At 37.9% G+C, this 23094-nt stretch overlaps 1 protein-coding gene across 1 annotated transcript in view; it reads left to right on the forward strand.

The window, feature by feature from the left end:
* Positions 1-23094, forward strand: part of CCDC146 (coiled-coil domain containing 146) — a 176444-nt gene that overhangs the window by 130817 nt on the left and 22533 nt on the right. The window contains exons 9-14 of the mRNA XM_036760464.1: positions 3888-3983; positions 4669-4839; positions 8725-8813; positions 8900-9064; positions 10495-10719; positions 12463-12691. Coding sequence (XP_036616359.1) covers positions 3888-3983; positions 4669-4839; positions 8725-8813; positions 8900-9064; positions 10495-10719; positions 12463-12691 — 975 coding nt within the window. The remainder of the gene's footprint in view (positions 1-3887; positions 3984-4668; positions 4840-8724; positions 8814-8899; positions 9065-10494; positions 10720-12462; positions 12692-23094) is intronic.

Here is a 23094-nt window from a genome sequence, read left to right on the forward strand (position 1 = left end):
ATAATTAGAATTTGATGGACTCTTCCTTGACCACCCCATTATGATTAGTGGAAACCTCTATCTATCTATTTTTCTCCAGATTGCTTTAGTGAATTTTTCTCTTGGTTGATTGTCCTACTCTTATAGAGCTCATACAATATTGTATGAATTTAATATGGACCCAGTATAATACTAGGGTAGGCGTTGCTATAGCCTTCCAGTAATGCTCTGGATAGCTATGGAAACTGGCAGCAAATAGCAGATGAAAGACAGTGTTATTAGGTTCAGATCCTTAAGATAAAATGATGTTTGGGCATTCTCCAAGGTCACCCAAACTGAAACAGGTCCATGGGGAAACAGATACAGTAGAGGAAGGAAACATGTGAACAACATATCACAAGATAGTCAAGGTGAAGGTCAGAGGTATTTGGGCAGCATGAGCATATAGTGAAACTTGCAGCCCTATTTTGAGCTAGAATTAAATTTATAAACAATAACTCTATTCACAATTAACAGAAGTTTGGCTATATGGCTAATTCAGTCAATTAGAAGATAAAAGTACTATAGCATCCAAGCATATGATTACATACCTGTGCCATTCCCTATTTTGAATATTATTAGAGATCAAATGATTGTTAAAGTTTAAAAATAAGTGAAGCATCCTGGCACCCTTCCTCCACAGAGATTCAGTGAACCATGACACATACACAGTAATAAGTGTTAATTTTTTACATCTGTGAAGCATCATACAGCACAAGAGGAGGGAATTTCTATTGTAATGGCATAAAGGGAGAATTCCCTACTGGAAAATTATTAATTGTGCTACCAAGACAACGAATACCAAGAAATTTAGCCTAGAAGCACAGCTAAGAGCTCCTGGTCCTCAACCTTCCACTATACCTGCTTGCATACAAGGAGGCACAGATGAGGACCATATATCCTGGTCCTGTATTTTCTCAATCTCAAACAATAATGTATGCACCTCCTCTACCCACCAGCCACATTTGCTATAAGGAAAGATTCAAGTACTTAGATTGAATGGGAAATTGAAGAATGGGTCAAAAGAGCATCCAGGGGTTTTCTTGGAGCCAGCGTGCTCATAGAAAAATGCTAGAGAGATGCCTAGGACATTCCTCTCATCTCAGATAACAGCCTTCTGAAGATCATATTACCAGTTTTGTTTCCTAACCCAAAGGAATGGCCCAAATGATAAGGTTTTCAGGCCTGGTAAGAGGGCCTAATCAGACCTATCATGGCTGGTTGGCAGAAGTGATATTTTGGGTCAAGACTTGCCTCCATGTAGGCCTAATCTTGAAAATAGCACATGTTTTCTTTTCAGGCAAGACTGTCCTTGCTGTCCATAGCAAATCATACCATCCACCATTGGCAGCCAGGTGGTGCAGTGGATAGAGCACTAAACCTGGAATCAGGAAGATCTAAGTTCAAATGTGGCCTCATGGGGCAGCTAGGTGGTACAGTGAGTAGAGCACCAGCCCTGAAGTCAGGAGGACCTGAATTCAAATCTGCTCTCAGACACTTGACACATTGACCAGCTGTGTGACCTCAGGCAAGTCACTTAACCCTAATTGCCCTGCCTTCTCCCCTCCAAAAAAAAAAGAAAAAAATGGCCTTAGTCGTCTCTAAGCTGTGGGACCCTCAACAAGCCATTTAACCTCTGTCTGCCTCAGTTTTCTCATCTGTAAGATGAATAATAAAATCACCTACTTCCCAGGCTTGTTGTGGATTGAATGAGATAATATTTGTTAAGTGCTTAAATCTTGGCTTTTTTTATTATTTTCCACAGAGCCCAGAAAAGTCTGACTGGGAACCTTGGTTAAGGTGGAGATGATAGGCACACTTCCCCAGTAGTCTCTGTATTGCCATTACTTGTTTTCCTTGATTCATGCAGTTTTCCTGAACCTTTGGTATTGGGGGGAGCTAGAGATGATGAATCCCACTTGTAGTTCTTCACTTCAAGCAGCAGGTTGCTAATACTGAAACACAGCAAGAATCAGACAGGAGCAAAAGGTACTCTAGAAAGGAATTCATATGCTCCTTGGAAATTACAACTGGTCTGCCTCCTTTATGAAATCTGCCTTGATTTCTTTGGTCCATCTTCTGTCTCAAACCTTCTATAGTTTTCATTCATCTATAATATTAGCTATATATATATTTTAAAATTTTTATGCAACTGATTCATCTCTAGAACTAGATTTTAAGTTTCTAAAGGCCAGGAATTAAGAGCGGTTGATTAGAGGATTTTCACAGGACAGTTGAATGTAGAACACTAGGAGGAATTCTCTCTTGTTCTCTGCCTGTGTGTGTGTGTGTGTGTGTGTGTGTGTGTGTGAAAAAGTAAATAATTGCTGTTCATCCTTTGTTCTCAAAGAGAACCAATGATATCAACAGGGTGATGTCTTGACCTGCAAGCGAATTGGATTTAAGTGAGGCAGAGCTGTGCAGAATCATGAGCCTCATTCACTCCTCTAGAGTCCAGTGGTGAGACATGCCATATTTCACTGCATGATTGTCACAAATTTTATGCCGAATTTTTTTGTAAAAAAATGGGGTGTAACCATTATGTGAAGCTTTTAAAATAATTTATCACTAAACTGTATCACTGGCAGATGAACTAGACAGTTTAGCTAGTGTGGGAAGTCTTACCATATCACGTGACTTACTTGTGGAAGCTTCACCTGAGCACCCGCTTCCCTGGTGTCTATGGCTCTATATTGGGTTGAGTGACAATACCATTAATACTGCAGGTCTCTAAACAAACCACACAAATTGGCTTTCAGAAATATACTGACAGGCTCACAGCTTGCAATGCACGAGATAAATGCATATTCATATGCCACTGGTGACTACATTGCTGCTGTTTACCTCTTAAGTGGCATGACAAACAGAATTATACCATGCGACAATTACATGATGAAAGGTTATAAACAATTTTGGACTAAGAAAAAAAAACAATGTGATGATTATGCGGTGTAAGTCAAAATGGACTGGTGATGGCCCAGGATGCAGTGTCTCTGATAAAGGCCTCATTTCTCAAATATAGAGAGGACTGAGTCAAATTTATAAAAATGTAAGTCATTTCCCCAATTGATAAATGGTCAAATGATATGAACAGGTAGTAGGGAGCCACTAAAGATTTTTGAAAAGATGGACATGAATAGGTCTATTTGTAAAAAATATTATTCTGCAACAGCATGAAAAGCAGACTGGAGAGTGGAGCAAGTAAGTCTTTGGCTTCTTCTGCCTTGATTAAATGTCATTGTTGGTCTCAGGACATCAGATTAAAAATTACCTATAGTAACAATAACAATGATTGATACAGTGTTTAACATTTTACAAAGCATTTGACACATCCTACCTATGTTAATAATAATTATTCATGTCTTAAAGAACTTCATATTTCAATTTCTAAATTCCATACTAAGAAAATATTCTCAGTCCATGAGACTAAAATAGAACAGATATCTTAAATGTCTGCTAGGTTCTGACAGAGTGCTGGACCTGAAGTCAGGAAGACATAAATTCCAATCCTGCCTGACACTTAATTGCTACATGATTCTGGGGCAGGTCACGCAGCCCCTCTTAGACTCGGCTTCCCCATCTGTAGAATGGGAATAGTAAGTCCTACCTCCCTACGGTAAGACTCCGGTGAGATGATGAACATAAAGCTCTTAGCAAACCTCATAAAGCAGAAGTCGAGATGTATTTTACACACACGCATGCGTGCACGCACACACACACATGCATGCGCACGTATGCACACACATGTGCACATGCACACGCACACTCCTGATACAATTTTTAAAATGTATTTTAGGGGGTTACCTATGTGATATTGATCATTTCATTTAGCATATTTAATTGTTTGCATAAATCTTTAATTTTTTCAGATGGAAGGCATTCCTAAAGATGATTCGTTAGTTGTGGGGAGGAGAAGAGACCTCCAAAAAGAGGTTGAATTAGCTAAAAGGAACTTGGCCCAGCAGGTTAATGATAATTCTTAATTTTGGTCTTTTACATAACAGATGCTAATATGAAGTCATTCTAATTGTTTTCATAGAATCCCATCAAGAGGGACCCTTTGAAAGAAAATGTGGGCTTTTTCCTCCTATCTTTAAATGTCAAGTGAACCCTACTCCTTGATCTATCCTTCCCCCCCCAAAATTAAAATAGCCTTGTGGGATATGAAAAACAATACAAGAAAATTCTCTACAATTCCAAAAACTTTAAAACCAAAGAGAGACATGCACACATGCAGTACTATTGGTAATTTTTTTATAAAATTGTATCATTAATTTTTAAAATTATTTTTTAAATTTTATAATTTATTAAAAATTTTTATAAATTCGTTTTATGAAGTAACTAATGGATATTTCAATCTGTCTTCGTACAATAGAATAAAAAAAATCATATTTATTAAAGACACTGCCATGGTAGTTTTAAAATTTTGAGGTTTTTTTTTTAATGACTTGAAAGAAAAAATTTTTATGATGGAATGTATGTTTTCATGTTCCACAGATGTACTGATTTGTGCATTGAAAAATGAAGTGGTTTGGAATTGAGTTTTGAGGTTATTTTGTTTTTAACAAATGTTTCACAGACATAGGTAGAACTAAGATGTTGCACCTACCCAAAGATGAATCATTATCACTGCATTGTGTTTCAAAACAGAAAATCCTAACAGATGTGGAGACTCGATTATTAGAACAATTCATTGCAGAAGAAAGCAAGCTTTTTAAGGAGCAGGAGTTCTTCCGAGAACAATTAGATAATCTTAACCGTCTACAACAAATCAAAACAGAAGAGAAAGTAAAGAAAGCCAAAGATTACATAAAAGCTCAGGTAAAAGCATTTCTGTGCCTACCCTTTTGTTTCTACAAAAGGATGTAATTTATCAATGGAGGATTTTTTGCTTCAGATCAGGGGTGGAGAACCTGTGGCCTCAAGGCCACACGTGGCCGAGTTTTACAAAATAAATCCTTTTATTAAGGAAGTTTGTTCTGTGAAGTTTGGATTCAGTCCAAGGGCTCCACTTGAGGACCTAGAAGGCCATATTTGGCCTGGAGGCTGCAGGTTCCTGAACTAGATGGTTTCCTAATCCTTATATAAAACAATACTCACAGTTAACAGGGGACTCCATTTATGTTCAAATTCAACAAAGCATGTCCTATGGGAAGTAGAGTATCACCTAATAAGATGAGGTTTCATTAACATATTAGGAATTCATAATTGTAATTTTAATTAACTAGCATTCAGAAAAAGCATGCAATAAAACAATGGACCGGGGGAGCTGAATTTGCATTAGCAAAAGCCATGGGGAAAGTAAATATAATTCGACATTGGTCAGAGAAGGTCATGGCAAGAGTCATGAAGGAGAGAATCCAGAAAAGCAGCTCTCTGAAATCTCTGGTTTCTCACTGAGTGACTCGACCCCACCCTCTTTACAAGCCACCATAGTGTGTCTTCCAGCTGCCACAGCCAAATGTCCTCATACTTATTCTTGGGAAATTCATGAGTATTATGGGGAAGCATGCATCTGTGGAGAGCAGTGGACTTGGATTAAGGTGACAGGCTTGAATCCTTCTTCCGAGACTTACTATTTGTGTTACCCTAGGCAAGTCTCTAAACTGTATGTGCTTTGGATTTTTGTTTGTTTGTTTTCATCTTTATAGTGGAGATGATACTATTTGTATTATTTACCTTACAGGGCTGTCATGAGAAAAATATTTTATAAGCATAAAAGCAGTATATAAATGTGAGCTGTTATAAATGTCAAAATCACTCTTGGGGAGAAAATCCTTCCTTGTTATCCACTCCTGTGTTAAAATTTTGTCCAAAAACTTAGCGTATAGAAATTAGTATTTGAACTGCACAACCTAGCCCCACCTCATCTTTACAGCCTCAGTGGGTCGTACTCTTCTTTAACAAAATAATCTAGCCAAACTGGCCTTCTCTCATTCCTCATTCACTGCACATCATTTCCTGTGGTCCTGCCTTTGTCTTGGCTTCCCCCAACTCCGGAAGTACATTCCCCTCTTTCCTCTACCTCACCCTCTCTTCCTTTCAGATGCAGCTAAGTCACGAATTTCTAAGCATTCCCCCGACTACTAGTGCCCTCCCTGCCAAACTACCTTCTATTTAACAAGTGTGTGTGTGAGATATACATTGTTGTGCTTTTGGTTTCTATTTCTAAATTCAAGAGGCAAAGAAAAGTATGTCTATATGTTATGCAAAATTTTTGTCATTTTTCCATTTTATGAACTCTGGTGTTTTGGTTTTAAATAAAAATTTTTTTTCAAAGATTTCATGGAGTTGAAATGACCAAAGAATTCATCTCATAGAAGTGACAACAAACCTTTCTATCCTTAGCTAAGCTGGCCCTGAAACGACAGACTAGATGTGTCCCTGGAACTATATTCACAGTTTTTCCTCTTGATGAGGGTGAAAGAGGAGAGTATAAAAGCTGGTGAAACTTAACATCAAAAAAACTAAGATCTTGGCAATTGGTCTCATCACTTCTTGTCAAATAGAGGGAGAAGAAATGGACGCAGTGTCAGATTTCATAATCTTGGGCTCAAAGATGACTAGATGGCACTTGCAGCCGTGAAATTAAAAGACACTCCTTGGAAGGAAAGCTATGGCAAAGCTAGACAGCATGCTAAAAAGCAAAGATATCACCTTCCCAACAAAGGTCTATATAGTCAAAGCTACATTTTTTTTCTAGTAGCAGTATATGGCTATGAGACTTGGGCTGTGAGGAAAGTTAAGTGCCATAGAATTGATGCTTTTGAGTTGTGGTACTGGAGAAGACCTTTGAGAATCCCTTGGGCAGCAAGGAAGTCAAATCAGTCAATACTTAAGGAAATTTAATTCAGGATATCCACCGGAAGGTCAAATACTGAGGCCGAAGCTTAAACACTTTGGCCACATGGTGAGAAGACAGGACTCAATAGAAAAACTCTGATATTGGGAAAGTTTGAAGGCAAAAGGAAAAGGGGATGGCAGCAGATGAGATGGATAGATAGTATCATGGAAGCAAGGAACATGAACATGGACAGACTTCAACAGATAGTGGAGGATAGAAGGGAGCCTAGTGGTCCATGGGGTCAACAAGAGTCAGACACAACTGAACAAGTATGACAAGATCTTCCCAGGAGCGTGAAATCTGCTGCTAACATAGGCCCTGAGAAGTCAGGGTCATGCATCCCTCCATCTAAGATCAGGTATAGGAAGAAGGCTTAGGGAAGGTCAGTGTTTGCTATTAGGCTATGCAACAAGTCAGTGTTTATTATACACCAATATTGGATACTTCAAGTACTTTGTGAAAGAATATAAATCAAACCAGAGCAAAATTCTTCCCCTTGAGGTATAAATAATTTATCAAGTCAATCAGGAAGGGGAAAAATCCCAAATTTAAAATTTGTTCATATCTAAAGATTTTCTGGTGTTAGACAAATTCAGCCTGCTACTGAACACTAGCTATAACATACACAGTAAGTCTATAATTAACACTAATTTCCACAAATTTTAAAAAATTTGACTATAGTGACATTTCTTACGCATATGCCCACACACAAGGAGGGCAAGAAAAGTTAGTACCGTAAGTTTAGTAGTATTTGATGCCAGAACAATCTACTAGTCAGAAAAATTAATTAAATTTTTAAATTAATTTAAATTAAATTAAATTAATTAAATTAAATTAATTAAATCTACTAGTCAGAAAAATTAATTAAATTTTTAAATTAATTAAATTAATTAATTCATTTTGTTCTTTGGGCCACTATTATTGATATTTAATTAAATCTCTCAGTGCTTCTTTTTTCCTTTTTCCCATTCTATGAAATCTTCAGGTTTGGAAGACTTTAGAAGTCATTCAGTCCACACCCTTCATGAAACCTGGCTCCCCTGTACTTTTTGCTTAAACCATCCACTTTTTGTTTAAATTCCCCAGGAACAGGAAAATAGCTAACTCATTAGACTAATTACAAAATGAAATTTGTTGTTACCCCCTTCACCAGAGGTTCGATAGCCAAAAAACTTCACCACACTATGGCCATCCTTTAACATCAGACATACAGGCTGTCATCAAGTCTGAACTTGGGACCTTTCTAGCTTGGTATGAACTGCAAGAAATTGTTCTAACGTAACTAAGAAGCTGGGGTCACCCCCATTTCTCAATGAGACATCAAAGTAGAAATTTAATGGAGGGTCCTTACTATAAATCTTATACAAATAATAATAGAATAAATTAAGGAGTGTTTTATGTACAGAGTTTATAAAGTACATTACTTAAGATTAAATAGTGAATTCTTATCAGAGGTTATCTAAGGGGGTTTTTATAAAACTGGAGAGACTCATGATTATTCCCCCAAAAGAAAACTTTCCTAAGTTTGAAATGTACAGATTGACAACTCAGTGACCTCAATGGTGGCCAACACCTTGTCTCCCCTGTAGGTAAAGATAATATCCACTGTTGGGACTGGACTATATGAACGCAAAGTGCCTCTCAGCCCTAAATTGCTTTGATTCTGTAATTATATTTCCTCTTGTTACCACTGAGAGTGGTTTCATATGACCATGAATGAGTTTCACTGCCTACATACTACTAGGCCAACTCTCACTGACCTATTTCAATGACCAGTCTGCAATTCCATTTAGCTTATTTTTTGAATTTGAGAATTGTACAATTTGTAGACATTTATGAATATACATGTCTTCATATTTCAGCAAAGACTTACCAACATCATTAAAGAAATGAAATCAAAGGATGTTGAACTCAGGATATATAAGAAGAAAAAACATGAAATTTATCGAAGGTAAAAGAATCTCATTAATTTTAATGTAAATACATATATGTGATTTTTAGCAAATAAAGTCACCCAAACAATTTGTATTTTTATAGACTAAAGGACTTTTCCAAATTGTATGACACCATACGAAATGAAAGGAACAAATTTGTGAACTTACTTCATACTACTCACCAGAGAGTCTATGAAATAAAAGAAAAGGTCAAAATGTCGATCAATGAAATGGAAATTTTAAGGAATAGCTCAGCCATTCAAGACAGGTGAGCATTGTAACAGCTACTTCCAAGACAACAAGAGCTTCTGGTTTATTTGAAATCTAGTTAATTCTGTTTTACTATTATTATTTATGTATGTGTACGTGTATTATATATAATGCAATAATTTATATATACAATTCTAGAATTCTATTTTAGAATGGGAAAGGAACTTTAAAAAACATCTACTTCAATGCCTCCATTTTTACAGTGATGATTTAACAATCTCAATGTGGTTACTAATGTTGTTCATAAAACTATTTAAAAAGGTGGAAGAGAAATTAAAATAAGGTTGTCTATACCAAGAGGAGTTTTCCGTCATCTTATTGGGGAAAAGGTTGAACCTTTGACACATTTGTATTCATCATAAAATTTAAAGTAAGAAGGGACCATGGAGATAATCCTCATTTTGTAGATGGGAAATATGAGATAGGGAGAGGTTAAATGATTTAAGGTCACATAGCTAGTACATGGTAAAATTATGATTCAAACTCACATCCTTTGATTCCTGATCTTGTCTTCCTTCCATCATATCAGTTTTCTCTGATAACTAATATTTCCTTGATTTCCACCTATGTAATATGGATGCCATGATTTCACATTTTCTTTAACAAAAAGGTAGAAGCACTTAAATGTTGCAGTGGACAGAGTGCTGGACACAGAGTCTTCCTGAGTTCAAATCTGTCCTGAGACACTTATTATTTGTGTGACCCTAGACAAGTCACTTAACCCTGTTTGCCTCGGTTTCCTCATCTGTAAAATGAGCTAGAGAAGGAAATGGCAAACCACTCTAGTGTTTTTGCCAAGAATATCCCAAATGGGGTCACAAAGACTAAGACACAACTGAACAACAACAGTGTCTCTTATGGGGCAGCTAGGTGGTGCAGTGGATAAAGTGCCAAGCCTGAAGTCAGGAAGATTAATTTTCACGAGTTCAAATCTGGCCTGGCACATACTAGCTGTGTAACAAGTCACTTGACTCCGTTTTCCTCTGTTCCTCGTCTGCAAAATGAGCTGGAGAAAGAAATGGCAGACCTCTCCAATATCTCTGCCAAGAAAACCCCAAATGGGGTCATGGAGAGTCAGACACGACTGAACAACAGCAGGGAGAAAATAGCCTCTTGGTTATTGTGAAAGCTAAAACACAAAAAGAAATTTAGAATAAAAAGCAGGATATAATTTTAACTTAATTTTTATGTAACTGAGATCATTTTAGAAGCTATGAAAATGGGGTGACGTTATTAAAATTTTTGCATAACTTTGTAAGATTTCGCATTTCTGCGAAACTATTTCCTTACTAAACCTTCACAAAAGGAAAATAATTCCCCTGATGAGAAGGGAAATATATATTATCAGTCTACTTATTTCAGAAAATTATCAGTTAACAAAATGAATCTAAGTTTATTCCTTGCCCCACTGTTAATTATTTTTTAAAGAAAACTACAGAATTCCCTGCTGAAACGCTCCAACAACCTTACAATCAAAGAGAGCATGGAAAATGATGTGTGCAAAGTTATAGCAGTACTTCAAGAAAGGAGAGAGAAGAAAGAAGAACAGTTGAACAATATTGAAAGGCTTGCCAATGTGGTCACATTCATTGAGGAAGAGATGGTACAGCTCCGGAAAAAATATGAGAAAGCTGTTCAGAGTCGAAATGAGAGGTAAAACAGAACCCCGGTTATGAGAACAAAGCACTGTGGGACTTCCAGTTTTTCTATCTGAAGTTAACTTGAGGCACCATCACATTTTTAAACTTGAGTTTCTCTTGGTACTTTTGATGCTAGGTTGATTGAATATAAAAAGGAGCAGGCTATCTTGGTCAAATGCTCTTTGGGGGGGTGGGGGGAAGAGTGAGAAATACAGAGGCGTTTGAGAATTTTTCAGTTGGGAAGCAAATATTGTTTTCCAGGGCTTTTACTAAGAATCCCTCTGACATTAATTCAATCCATTAAGCATTTATTACGTGCCTACTATGTACCCGGCACTATACTAAGCATTGGGGATACAAAAAGAGGCAAAAGACAGTTCCTAACCTCAGTTCTACAAACCAATGAGCATTTCCTTGATTCTGGTGGCACTTTTGTGGATCTGGATTTTCTGTGAACATTATTGAGAGATTCTCCCATCACATGTTCTCTGGAAAGAAATTAGGTCCTTTAGGCACCTTCTTTAACTCTATTAAACAGAAGGACAAGATTTTAGCAGCTTCCAAAAACACTAAACCACTCCCACAGAGTGGCTTTTCTTGGGGGGAGAGGGTGAGAGGAGCCGAACTGATGATTTTATTAATGAGGTAACTCCTAGTGTGAAAGTTTCATTCCCTAATGCTGATCTGCAACTCCTAGTCTTAAAAGTCAAATGACTTATTATGAAGTTTGTAGGTATCAGAAGAAAGATTTAAACCCATCCTCCTTACTTCAAAGTCATCTTTCCATCCATGATACTACACTGCCTCTTTGGAGTTTCCTCTTAACTGGAAAAAAAATCTGCCATGTGACATTGTAATATTCTATAATAATAGAACCTAGCTTTCAGATGATCACCTACAGCAACAATCTCTTTTACTACAACTATGTATAAGACCCTGTGCTAGGCACTGGGGGACTAATGATGTTCCCTGACCTCAGATGTCATGAAAAAAACTTCATGAGGATCAAAAGTGCACTGGGAAAGATGGGGAAAGGGGCAGGAGAAAGATGGGAAGGGGAAGGAGACACTGATAACATGGAGTTAGCTAGAAGGAAAGAGATTATAACAAATAATTTTGCAAGCATTAAAAACAATTGCTTTGAGAATAGAGAAAAATGAATTGAAGGCATGAAAAGAAAGGGCACAGAAACAACAAAAACAGTTATCAAAGAACATGAAACTTCCAGCCCTAATTATGCTTGTTGTAGAGAATGGCAGAATTGCATTGGAATTTATCTGTCTTACAAATTATTCTAAGTCCTCATACTTATAACTGATATATCAGAGTTGGGCTAACTCCACATTTAGTCCCAGTCAAAAGATTTTCACAATCCCAAGACACTAAGCAGAGTTTTCAGAGGAAACAGATCTTTTTCTTCCATTTCAAGAGGTAATAAATAAATTTATAAATGAGTGAACAGAGAGGAAGACACACACACACACAGAGACAGAGAGAGAGAGAGACAGAGAGAGAGAGAGAGAGAAAGAGAGAGAGAGAGAGAGAGACTGTGAGAGAATGAGAAAGAGATCAAGAGACCTGAGAGAGAGGGACAGAAAGAGATCCTAATCTCCAGCCCTACGCCTCTCCTCTAACCCTTAGATTCCAATTGTCTCCTGGAAGTAATCCAGATTTAATTTCTGTTTAAGGTCCCTGATAGTTAATTCACAGGTAATCTTACTACCTCTGTAATCCAAAATTTTGAATTTGACCATAGTGGTGTTTTGCTGATTGAACGGGAGGAAGAGGTGTGTATTTTCTATGAGAAAATAAACATTCAAGAGATGATGAAGAGAAATGGAGATATTGAGTTACATATATTGGAAGAAAAACTCAGATTTCTGAAGCTGAAAATTGCTGAGAGGCAAAGAAAGATTTATATGTCCCAGAAAATGTTGCCACTGAAGAGAACTTTGGACATGGAAATAGCGGTCCTCCAGATTCAGGTGGGAAATACTTCAAGCAAGATGTTTGTAGAAGTGTTTAGAGTTCTTTTTTCCTCTTTACTAACTTTTAAATTGTGCTACTGTGTATTTAAAGTACACATTGTATATAAGGCCCTATTATGTGACTTCTCATATGTTAACCAATTCACCCTACCAAAAGTAACAATGTAGCTCATGTATGTGTGTGTGTGTGTGTGTGTGTGTGTGTGTGTATGTGTGTGTGTGTGTGTATACGCACACTCATGAACACATATTCATCCCAGCAAGAAAGCATTTCTGATTCTACTGTCCAGCATCTGGCCTAGGTAATAACATAAGTTTTGTTTTTAGTTGTTTAAAAAATACATTTTCTTGATGCCTTGTATTTTAATATCACAGGGTTTTTTTTTCCTCTTGGATCTTAACTCTCGCCCAAACCCCGCTATTTGAACCTTCCTTTCTAACAAAGAAAACCAGTCAAAATTTCCAGTTATTCTTGTTTTACTTCTTTCATTGCATAAATGTCTACTGATTGTGAGAAACATGCTCACTCCAGAAAGAACAATACTCATTGTGAAGCCAGGAAAGTTCTCATTTTATTTTACATGCCTAGTGAATGGGTAACTCCCTAATGGAGTATGCTTGCTCAGACAAAAGCAAAGCTGTTTATGCCCTGTTCTCAATTCAAACTTCCCCCTTGGCTCCCCATTGGCTAGATGCAACTTCCTGAACTGTCTCTTTCCTGTTCTCCTCCTTGATGTGTTCCCCCTCCCTCTTCAAGTCATTCAAATTAGCTTGCTCCGCCCTGAGGGTGTGTTGGATAATATTAAACAGCTTGCTAAGCATGCATACAAGCTTCTGACATTTTACTTGATCAGAAACTTGGTTCTGCTAGGTCACAGCTCTGACTAGCACCAATCACCTCTGACTTACATTCTGTTATCACTCAAAGCTGGGAGTAGTTTTAATCCTGTGGAAACAGAATTCCATCTTTTGTTTCTCATGTGATTCTTCCACGTTTCTCTGATTTCCACGTACTAATCATTCTTTATTGCACAGTATTATTTTCATTCACCACAGTTGCCATTCCGCAGTTGACAGACACTCATTTTATTTCCTGTTCATTGATACCACAAAAAAAGTACTTCCTCTGAATTTTTAGAATATACTCTGTACCTGTATTTCTGTCTTCAATCTTCTTGTAGTATATACCCAGTGGTACGAATACTGGGTCACAGAGTATGAAAAGTTTGGTCAGTTTGCTGGCATAATTCCAAACTGTTTTCCAAAACTGTTGGGCCAGTTCACAGCTTAATCAACACTGTATTAGCATTCCTGCCTCCCCACTGCCCCCCCCCCACAATACTAACTTTTTCATTTTTTTTGTAAATGCATAAGGTACAGGGTAAAACTCTAAAGTTGTTTTATTTTCTGTTTCTCTTACTAATGACTCAAAGCATATTCTGATATGGCTGTTGATATTTTGAGATTCCTTTGAAAACTCTTTGTCCATATTCTTTTTCCTCTTATCTCTTGGGAAATGCCTCTTGATCATTTTGTCAATTGCCTATGTATCTTTATATCAGAATTTTGTGATATTTAATGCAAATATTTTTTCCCATTTAGCACATTTTATTTTTAGAAAAGAGCACTGTTGAATATATCTCAGAGTTGGATGCTTCTAAGCTTGTTCCACAGTATTAAAACTTTCTGTATTTTTACCAAGTATCTATTTAATCATACCATAACTTTTTTTCCTACTGTACCTTTAATTACCTTAGCCAAAGAATCTTGTTTATTTCTGGTTTTTGCTATTCTTAGGAAAGGGTTTAGGTAACAGTTCTTTTGATATCCTTTGAAGCTAGAACTTTGTTTATAATTTATTTTTTATTTACCTATAATTGCAGCCATTAGTAATACCAGTTGAAGAGGGCTTTACTCCAGGGAGCCAACATCAAGAGGAACATTCTTCCTACCACACCTCATTTTGGGTCCTCTGCCAGTCCATGCAGCAATCGCCCACAAGTCACCCCACCAACATCCTATCATTATGGTGCCATACTCCCAAGGCCCATCCTTCCCTCACCCCAAAGGGAACAAGGATTAGACTCCCTGTGGGATGGGCCTCTCCCTCCCGTGATGTGACTGTACCCTGGTTGGATTGTCTGCTGTACTAACCCTTCCACCATGACCTCTCACCCCTCCAACTGTTCTTGCCTCAAACAAAAGATTCTTTTGCCATTATTTTATAATCTAGCCATTAGCACAGTTTTCTTTAAATATATTGCCTTTACATTACCTGTCCCCTACACCATGAATGCTCTTGATGAAGATCAGCTGGGCACCAGAAATGATGAGGTTCAGGGTACAAGGCCATCTTGAAAGAATTCACTCAAGCTGTCTCCAAATCAAGTAAAGGTGTTTATTTGGGTAACACAATACACAAGCAGGCTCCTCCACCTCTTAAGAGAGATACAGCTTAAGGGAGGCCCCAGCTTAAGGAGGGTGTGGCAGCCCTCAAATGGAGGTAGCCCCCCCAAAGGAAGGCAGCTGCCCTAAGGGAGCCAGCTGCTTCAGGGAAGTGGTGGTCACAAAGAGTCAGCATGGCATCATCAAGAACAGGTCCTGCCAGGGTAATTTCCTTCATGCTAGTCTAGTTTCATAAAGAGCATTACGAGGCTGGCAGATCCCAAAAATGTCTTAGATATATTTTACTTAGATTTTAGTGGAATATTAAACAAACTTCCCATGCTATCCTTGTGGACAAGATAAAAATAGTGTGGGCTAGCTACCCAAGAGTACAGTTAGATGAATTCAGAACAGATTAAACAGCTGGACCTAAACCCGTTAGTAGTTTGACGTCAACTTGGACAGAGTATTCAGGTAAAGTTCTCCTGGGATCTCTCTGTCCTTGGCTTTATACTATGTGTTCTTTAAATCAGTGACTGAGATAAAAGCATAGATGACCTCATTATCAAATTGCAAATGAGAGAAAGTTATCAGAGATCGCCATTAAGATGAAGAGGGGATTATTTTATCATTATTATGTTGCTGTTTTTTTTCCTGTTTTTACATAGTATTTATTTGCATATAGTAAACATTAAGCACCATTCCATATCCTAACCCCCCAATCCTGGCAAGTTTTCTCTTGTAACAGTGATTTTTAAAAAGAAAGAACAGCTCAGCAAACCGAACAACATCATAACAATGCCTGACAATTTATGCTGTGAAGGAAAAGAGAATACATTTTTTCATCTTTGTTCTAGAGACAAGTTTGGTCATTACAATTATACCGTGTTCACCTTTATTTTATTATTCTATTTACATTGTTAGCATTGAACACATTGATTTCTTCATTCTGGTTACTTCTCCCTGTCTTCCCATGTTACTCTGAATACTTTTTTAATTTAATCATTCAAAAATCACTTAAGTACTTTCTGTGTGGTAGGTATTAGTTATACACTATGTGAAGTATTAGTAATGGAAAAATCCTTCCTCTCACAGAGCTCATATTCTATTTTATAGTTTAATTCTGAACTTAAATACCAAAAAAATCAAATATTTTCATATACAGAATACAACAGAAGAGGACTACACATGAAACTGTGAATCTCTGTTATTAAGAGATTGCTTTATAATTTCAAAGTAATCAAAAAACAAATTCAACAGAAACATTTTCAACAGGCTAGAAACATTGATTTGAATCAAATCAGATGAAATTTAATAGGGACAAATGTAAAGACATATCTGATTTCAAAAAAGTACTTTGATAAACTGGAAAGGAAAATCAGAATGATAAAGAGTATCCAGTGTGTAAAGCACAGAAGAAGTGTTTATCAGGATGTTCCCTTCATGAATTTGACTGGATTATCTTGCAGGATAGTGAGGCTTGTTTGGAACATTTGATAGACATGTTTTGTTGTAGAGTATGGCCTCTCATTTGGAGGACAAACACAACACCAGATTAGGTCTCAGAGCCTGAGGCTGCATCAAAATGAATGAGCAGATTGAGAGTTCCTCCCTTGTGTTTCCTAAGAGGTAGGTCTGGGTGACTAGGGCTGAACCAAGATGATTTGGTTGACTAAGACTCTTAGGATGGTGAACTCTTTTCCAAGAAGCTACTCCTTTGAACTGGCCTATAAATTAGAGGCAGGAGATGTGTAAATGTACTATCAGCCAAGCAGCTCTCTTTTTACTGCCTTTCAAAAGCAGGTCAGCATAAAATACATAAAAAAGTGATAATGCATTTATTAAGCACTTATTATTTGCAAAGCACTGGGGATAAAAATTAAAAAGACAGACTTGATGTCAAGGACTTCACATTCTTTTTTTTCTTTATTATTATTTATTTAATATTTTTAATTTTCAGCATTGATTTTCACAAGAGTTTGAATTGCAAATTTTCTCCCCATTTCTACCCTCCCCCCCCACTCCAAGGTGGCATATATTCTGATTGCCCCATTCCTCAGTCAGCCCTCCTTTCTGTCACCCCACTTCCCCCCATCCCTTTTTCCCTTACTTTCTCGTAGGGCAAGATAGATTTCTATGCCCCATTGCCTGTATATCTTTTTTTAAAAATGTATTTATTTAACATATTTATTTTTCAGCTTTGATTTTCACAAGAGTTGAATTACAAATTTTCTGCCCATTTCTACCCTCCCCCCAACTCCAAGATGACGTATATTCTGGTTGCCCTGTTCCCCACTCAGCCCTCCTTTCTGTCACCCCACTCCCCTCCCATCCCCTTTTCCCTTCCTTTCTTATAGGGCAAGATAAATTTGTATGCCCCATTGCCTGTGTATCTTATTTTCTAGTTACATGCAAAAACTTCTTTTGTTGTTGTTTTTGAACATCTGTTTTCAAAACTTTGAATTTCAAATTCTCTCCCCTCTTCCCTTCCCACCCATCCTCCCTAAGAAATCAAGCAATTCAACATAGGCCACATGTGTATCATTATGTATAACCCTTCCACAATACTCATGTTGTGAAAGACTAACTATATTTTGCCTTGGAGCATGATACTCAGTTTTGCTGCGTAGGTGATTCTTGGTTTTAATCCTAGCTCCATTGGCCTCCAGAATATCATATTCCAAGCCCTTCGATCCATTAATGTAGAAGCTTCTAGATCTTGTGTTATCCTGATTATATTTCCACAATACTCAAATTGTTTCTTTCTGGCTACTTGCAGTATTTTCTCCTTGATCTGGGAGCTCTGGAATTTGGCAACAATATTCCTAGGAGTCTTCTTTTGGGGATCTATTTGAGGAGGTGATGTGTGGATTCTTTCAATTTCTATTTTACCCTCTTGCTCTAGAATATCAGGGCAGTTCTTGATAATTTCATGAAAGATGATATCTAGGCTCTTTTTTTGATCATGGCTTTCAGGTAGTCCAATAATTTTTAAATTATCTCTCCTGGATCTATTTTCCAGATCAGTGGTTTTTCCAATGAGATATTTCACATTGTCTTCCATTTTTTCATTCCTTTGGTTTTGTTTTATAATATCTTGATTTCTCATAAAGTCACTAGTTTCCACTTGCTCCAATATAATTTTTAAGGTCATATTTTCTTCAGTGGTCTTTTGGACCTCCTTTTCCATTTGGCTAATTCAACCTTTCAAGGCATTCTTCTCCTCATGGCTTTTTGGAGCTCTTTTGCCATTTGAGTTAGTCTATCTTTTAAGGTGTTATTTTCTTCAGTATTTTTTTGGGTCTCCTTTAGCAAGTCATTGACTTGTTTTTCATGGTTTTCTCGCATCACTCTCATTTCTGTTCCCAATTTTTCCTCTACTTCTCTAACTTGCTTTTCCAAATCCTTTTTGAGCTCTTCCATGGCCTGAGACCAGTTCATGTTTTTCTTGGAGGCTTTTGTTGTAGGCTCTTTGACTTTGTTGACTTCTTCTGGCTGTATGTTTTGCTCTTCTTTGTCACCAAAGAAAGATTCCAAAGTCTGAGTCTGAATGTGAGTCCGTTTTCGCTGCCTGGCCATGTTCCCAGCCAACTTACTTGACCCTTGAGTTTTATGTCAGGGTATGACTGCTTGTAGAGTAGAGAATACTTTGTCCCAAGCTTGAGGGGCAATGCTGTTGTTTTCAGAGCTATTTCTACACAGCAAGCTCTGCCACACCAGTGCTCCTCCTCCCCCAAGAACCACCAACCCGGACCACAACTCAGATCTAAGCAGGCTCTGCACTCCCACTGTGATCCGCCACTTGATTCCTCCCACCAGATGGGCCTGTGGCTAGAAGCAACTGCAGCTATAGTTCAGTCCTCAGAGCTGCACCACCTCCGTTGCCCCCAGAGCAGTGGCCAAACCGCAAACTCCTTTCCCTCTGTCCCCTCAGTTTTTCCCACTAACCTTCTCTGTTGCCTTTGGTGTTTGTGGGTTGAGAAGTCTAGTAACTGCCACAGCTCACTGATTCAGGGAGCTAGAGCCTGTTTCGCCCAGCTCCCAGGTCTGGTTGGTCTGGGCGCAGCCCACGCTGGGCTCTGCTCCACTCCCAGCTCCGTGCAATAGACCTTACCCAGCCACCATCCAGGCTGTCCTTGGCTGGAGCCTTGCTTCCCTTTGCTATTTCATGAGTTCTGCAGTTCTAGAATTTGTTCAGAGCCATTTTTATAGGTGTTTGGAGGGTCCTGGGGGGAGAGCTTTAGGCAAGTTCCTGCTTTCCAGCCGCCATCTTGGCTCCACCCCATGGACTTCACATTCTATTAGGAGGAGTCAAAACATAGAAAATTTTAGCTGCAAGTCAGATGGAAAGGCCTAGCTGTCCTTACGGTGCAGTGGCAAAGCAAATAGTAACTTATTTAATGTGATTTCCATTGATAAACTCATATCTATTTCTGATGTTAATCTAAAAAAGCCAAGGATGTTGTTGGCAAGAGTTCTGCTTGCAGAAGAGCTATTTGACAGGTCAAATCTCTACAAGGGTTAATCTGGAATTTGCAGAGGGGGAGGGGGAGTGGGGGTTGGGGCACTGCTCTTCTAAGGTCTCTTAGGCATACCTGCCCACTAATGACAGTTGGTCAGTAGTTGGTGGTGGTGAAGGCATGGATAGTGGGCCACTTCTCCATTAGGTTTTCTCCCTTCAATTATATCTGTGGAAGCAGGACCAATGGTTTCTTAATCTGAATCACACCAGGGGACAGATTTGGCTGAACTACTCAAAACTTTTGCATAAACCATCTCTTTAGGAAAATGGCTAACTAGCCCAAGGAAGTCAAAAACAGAGGAAAAGATCCCATATAACCAAAATATTTATGGAAGTACTTTTTTTTAGTAGCAAGGAACTAGAAGGAAAGTGAGCACTCATTGATTTAGGAAGGACTAAACAAATTGTGGCATATGGATATAATGACATAATATTCTATAAGAAATTACAAATATAAAGAATTTAGGGAAACTTGGGAGGACTTGTATAAATTGACAGAGAAGTAAACGGAATTAGGAGAAAAAGTACACTATTACTAAAATAAAGGAAAACAACACTGAAAGATTACATAAGTCTGATCAGTGAAGCAATCAATTGGGATCTCAGAGAACTGATGGTGAAGTATTTCTCCCACCTTTTGGCAGGGAGACAATGGCCTATAGGTGCAGAATAAGACATGTTTTCATACATAGCCAAAGTATCATAGACCTAGAATTGGATGTGTTTTGTTTAAATGGACATATTTATGGCAAAGGAGTGTTCTACTGCTGGGGGGGTGGGGGGAGGGAGTCTTAGGAAATCCCAATGACATATATATGTGTGTGTGTGATATATACACATATGTGTATATATATTTGTGAATATATGTATATGTAAATATATGCATATACATAAACATTTTTAAAGAAGAGAAATGGATGACCAGGCAGTAGTACCATGTTTAATAAGAAAGATGTTTAGTCTTTTGGTCTACCAGCCAAACTTTCTGGGTCCATTTCATATTTCATTGGTCCAGGCTCCAACAGAACTAAACCTTGTACCAACTGCACCCATATTTCCTCTTAGCTGTATCATGGAATAGTAGAAAGATTTCTGAACTTGCAGTCAGGAAGATCTAGGCTTAAATTACTCACCTGACATGTACTAGCTATGTGACCATGGGCAAATCACTCAAGATTTCTGAGGCTCATTTTCCTCTTTCTAAAAGGGACTATAATATCTATGATACCCCTCTCAGAGCTGTTGTGAGGATTAAAAAATGTAGATTTAAAATATATTTAGTATATTTTAAATATATATATATATATACATATACATATACATATATATACCCACACACATACACACATATATATTTGTGGTGTTGTTGAATTGTTTCAGTTGTGTGCAACTTTGCTTCACCCCATTTGGGGTTTTCTTGGCAGAGATACTAGAGTAGTTTGCCATTTCCTTCTCCAGCTCATTTTACAGATGAGGAACTGAGGCAGAGTTAAATGACTTGCCCAGGGTCACACAGCCAGTAAGTCTCTAAGGCCAGATTTAAACTCAGGTCCTCCTGACTCCAGGGCCCACAGTCTATCTACTGTGCCACCTAGCTGCCCCATATATATGTACATATACATATATACAATAATTTGCAAACCTTAAAATACTACATAAACATCAACTCTTATTACTATAGATGACAAGAATTTGCCTTTAAGGCTATCCTAGACTCATGAAGGCAGCAAATCCTCCTTGATACCTGGTCCATTGGGAGGTCTATGGACTTGAACAGGGAACTTCAGGGCCCATTCCTCATTAATTGCATGTCCCAAGTGTCTTGGAGACATTCTACTAGCAAAAGTTTGCCTGTCTAAAACCTCAGAAGATGGGAAGGTGCCATGGGAGAAGGGATCGTGAGCCAAACTCACCAGCCTGGATGTGGCCTGGCTGTGATTCAAGCACCCTCCCACAATATTAAGTTGTTGTAGGCAGGAAGGCAGCAATACCAATTACCTGCATTTATAGAACCCTTTAATGTGTATGGATCACTATACAGACATCTCATTTGAAGCTCACAACAATCCTATGAGGCAGGTACTCTATGTATAATTAATCCCATTTTACTGATCATAAAACTAAGACTCAGAAAGGTTAAGTGCTTTGCCCTTCACACAATGCATAAGTGCCTGAGTTGATCCTCCTATCCAGCTCTTCCCAGGACTAGGACCAAAATTCTGTCCACTAAATCTCAGGTATCCAGCCCCACTGGTCAGTAAAACTAACCAGTGAGTGCTACTGAACCAGATTAAAATATAACTGGGAAATGTGTAACAAAATAAATAAAAATACAATATAATATTAATAATGTTAATTTGTGGTTTTCTAAGTCAGTGTGCTGCTGCCAGGGATCAACTTCTGTTTGAGTTGGACTCCACTGCACAGCATCACACTGACTTGCCAAGAATAAATTGTCCCTTGACAAAAACTTCTGCCTCAGCTTCTCCTGCTCTGGTTTGCTGATCTCTTCTCACAACATTTGTTTGAAATGCTGATCTAGCCTCTCAGATTGCCCTTAGGAACTGCATCATTGGTCTCTGACTCATTTATACTTGAATGGAGCCACAGCAACCACTGACTGCCTGCCTCCCTATCTTAGGATACCACATGGACCCGGCTGCTTCAAGTGCCACAGTCCTGCCCCAGCTCCTGCTACACCTAATGAAACAGAACTTTCATACGGATTATTTAGCCTTTTGGACCCCACAATCACTGCTTCAGATAGCCATTATTGTGCTTAGAAACAAGATGGAAGAAACTCTCTGCCCTTGATTCTAATCACTAACATTATTCATAGAAACATGAAACTAGAAGATTGCCAATAATAATAATAATAATATGGTTGTTATTAAATATCCTTATACTGTTCAGTGAAAATAGTGATCTTAAATAAAATAGGAATTCCTTTGATATTCAGTGGCTAAATAATAAAAGCTATGCATTCTTTCATTCCCACTACACATTCACTACCATTGTGAGCATTCCAATAACTATTTACATACAAAATGAAATGAACAGAAATTCAGCCAGAGTCAGTGTTAAGCTTTTGAAAAGAAAACTTCTTCAATATGAACTTAATTTACTGGTTGTCTACCCTGACCAGGGATGCCTGCCTTTAAAAACAATGTGAAATTTTTTAATTCAAGTTATTTTTGGCTCTGCAAATGGCCAGGCTAGTTCATTGCCACGTCCTATTATTGTTGCAATATTTTCCTCCGAAGTCTTCTCCTTTGGTGTAACATTTTAGTAAAAAATTATCTTAAGATTTATGTTGGTTTTTTTTCCAAAACTGTTGTTTCAAAACAGATTTCAATCCTTGAGCAATCCAGTCCAAGGAATATCATGAAGCAGATGCTTCATTTGCTTCTACTATTAAAGGGATATGACTTAGACACCACTGGAAGCCACACTGTGCTTTAGTTTTAAAGATTTTAGTATATGATAGGGGTGG

This window comes from Trichosurus vulpecula, chromosome 5 (assembly GCF_011100635.1).
Source record: "Trichosurus vulpecula isolate mTriVul1 chromosome 5, mTriVul1.pri, whole genome shotgun sequence".
NCBI lineage: Eukaryota > Metazoa > Chordata > Mammalia > Diprotodontia > Phalangeridae > Trichosurus > Trichosurus vulpecula.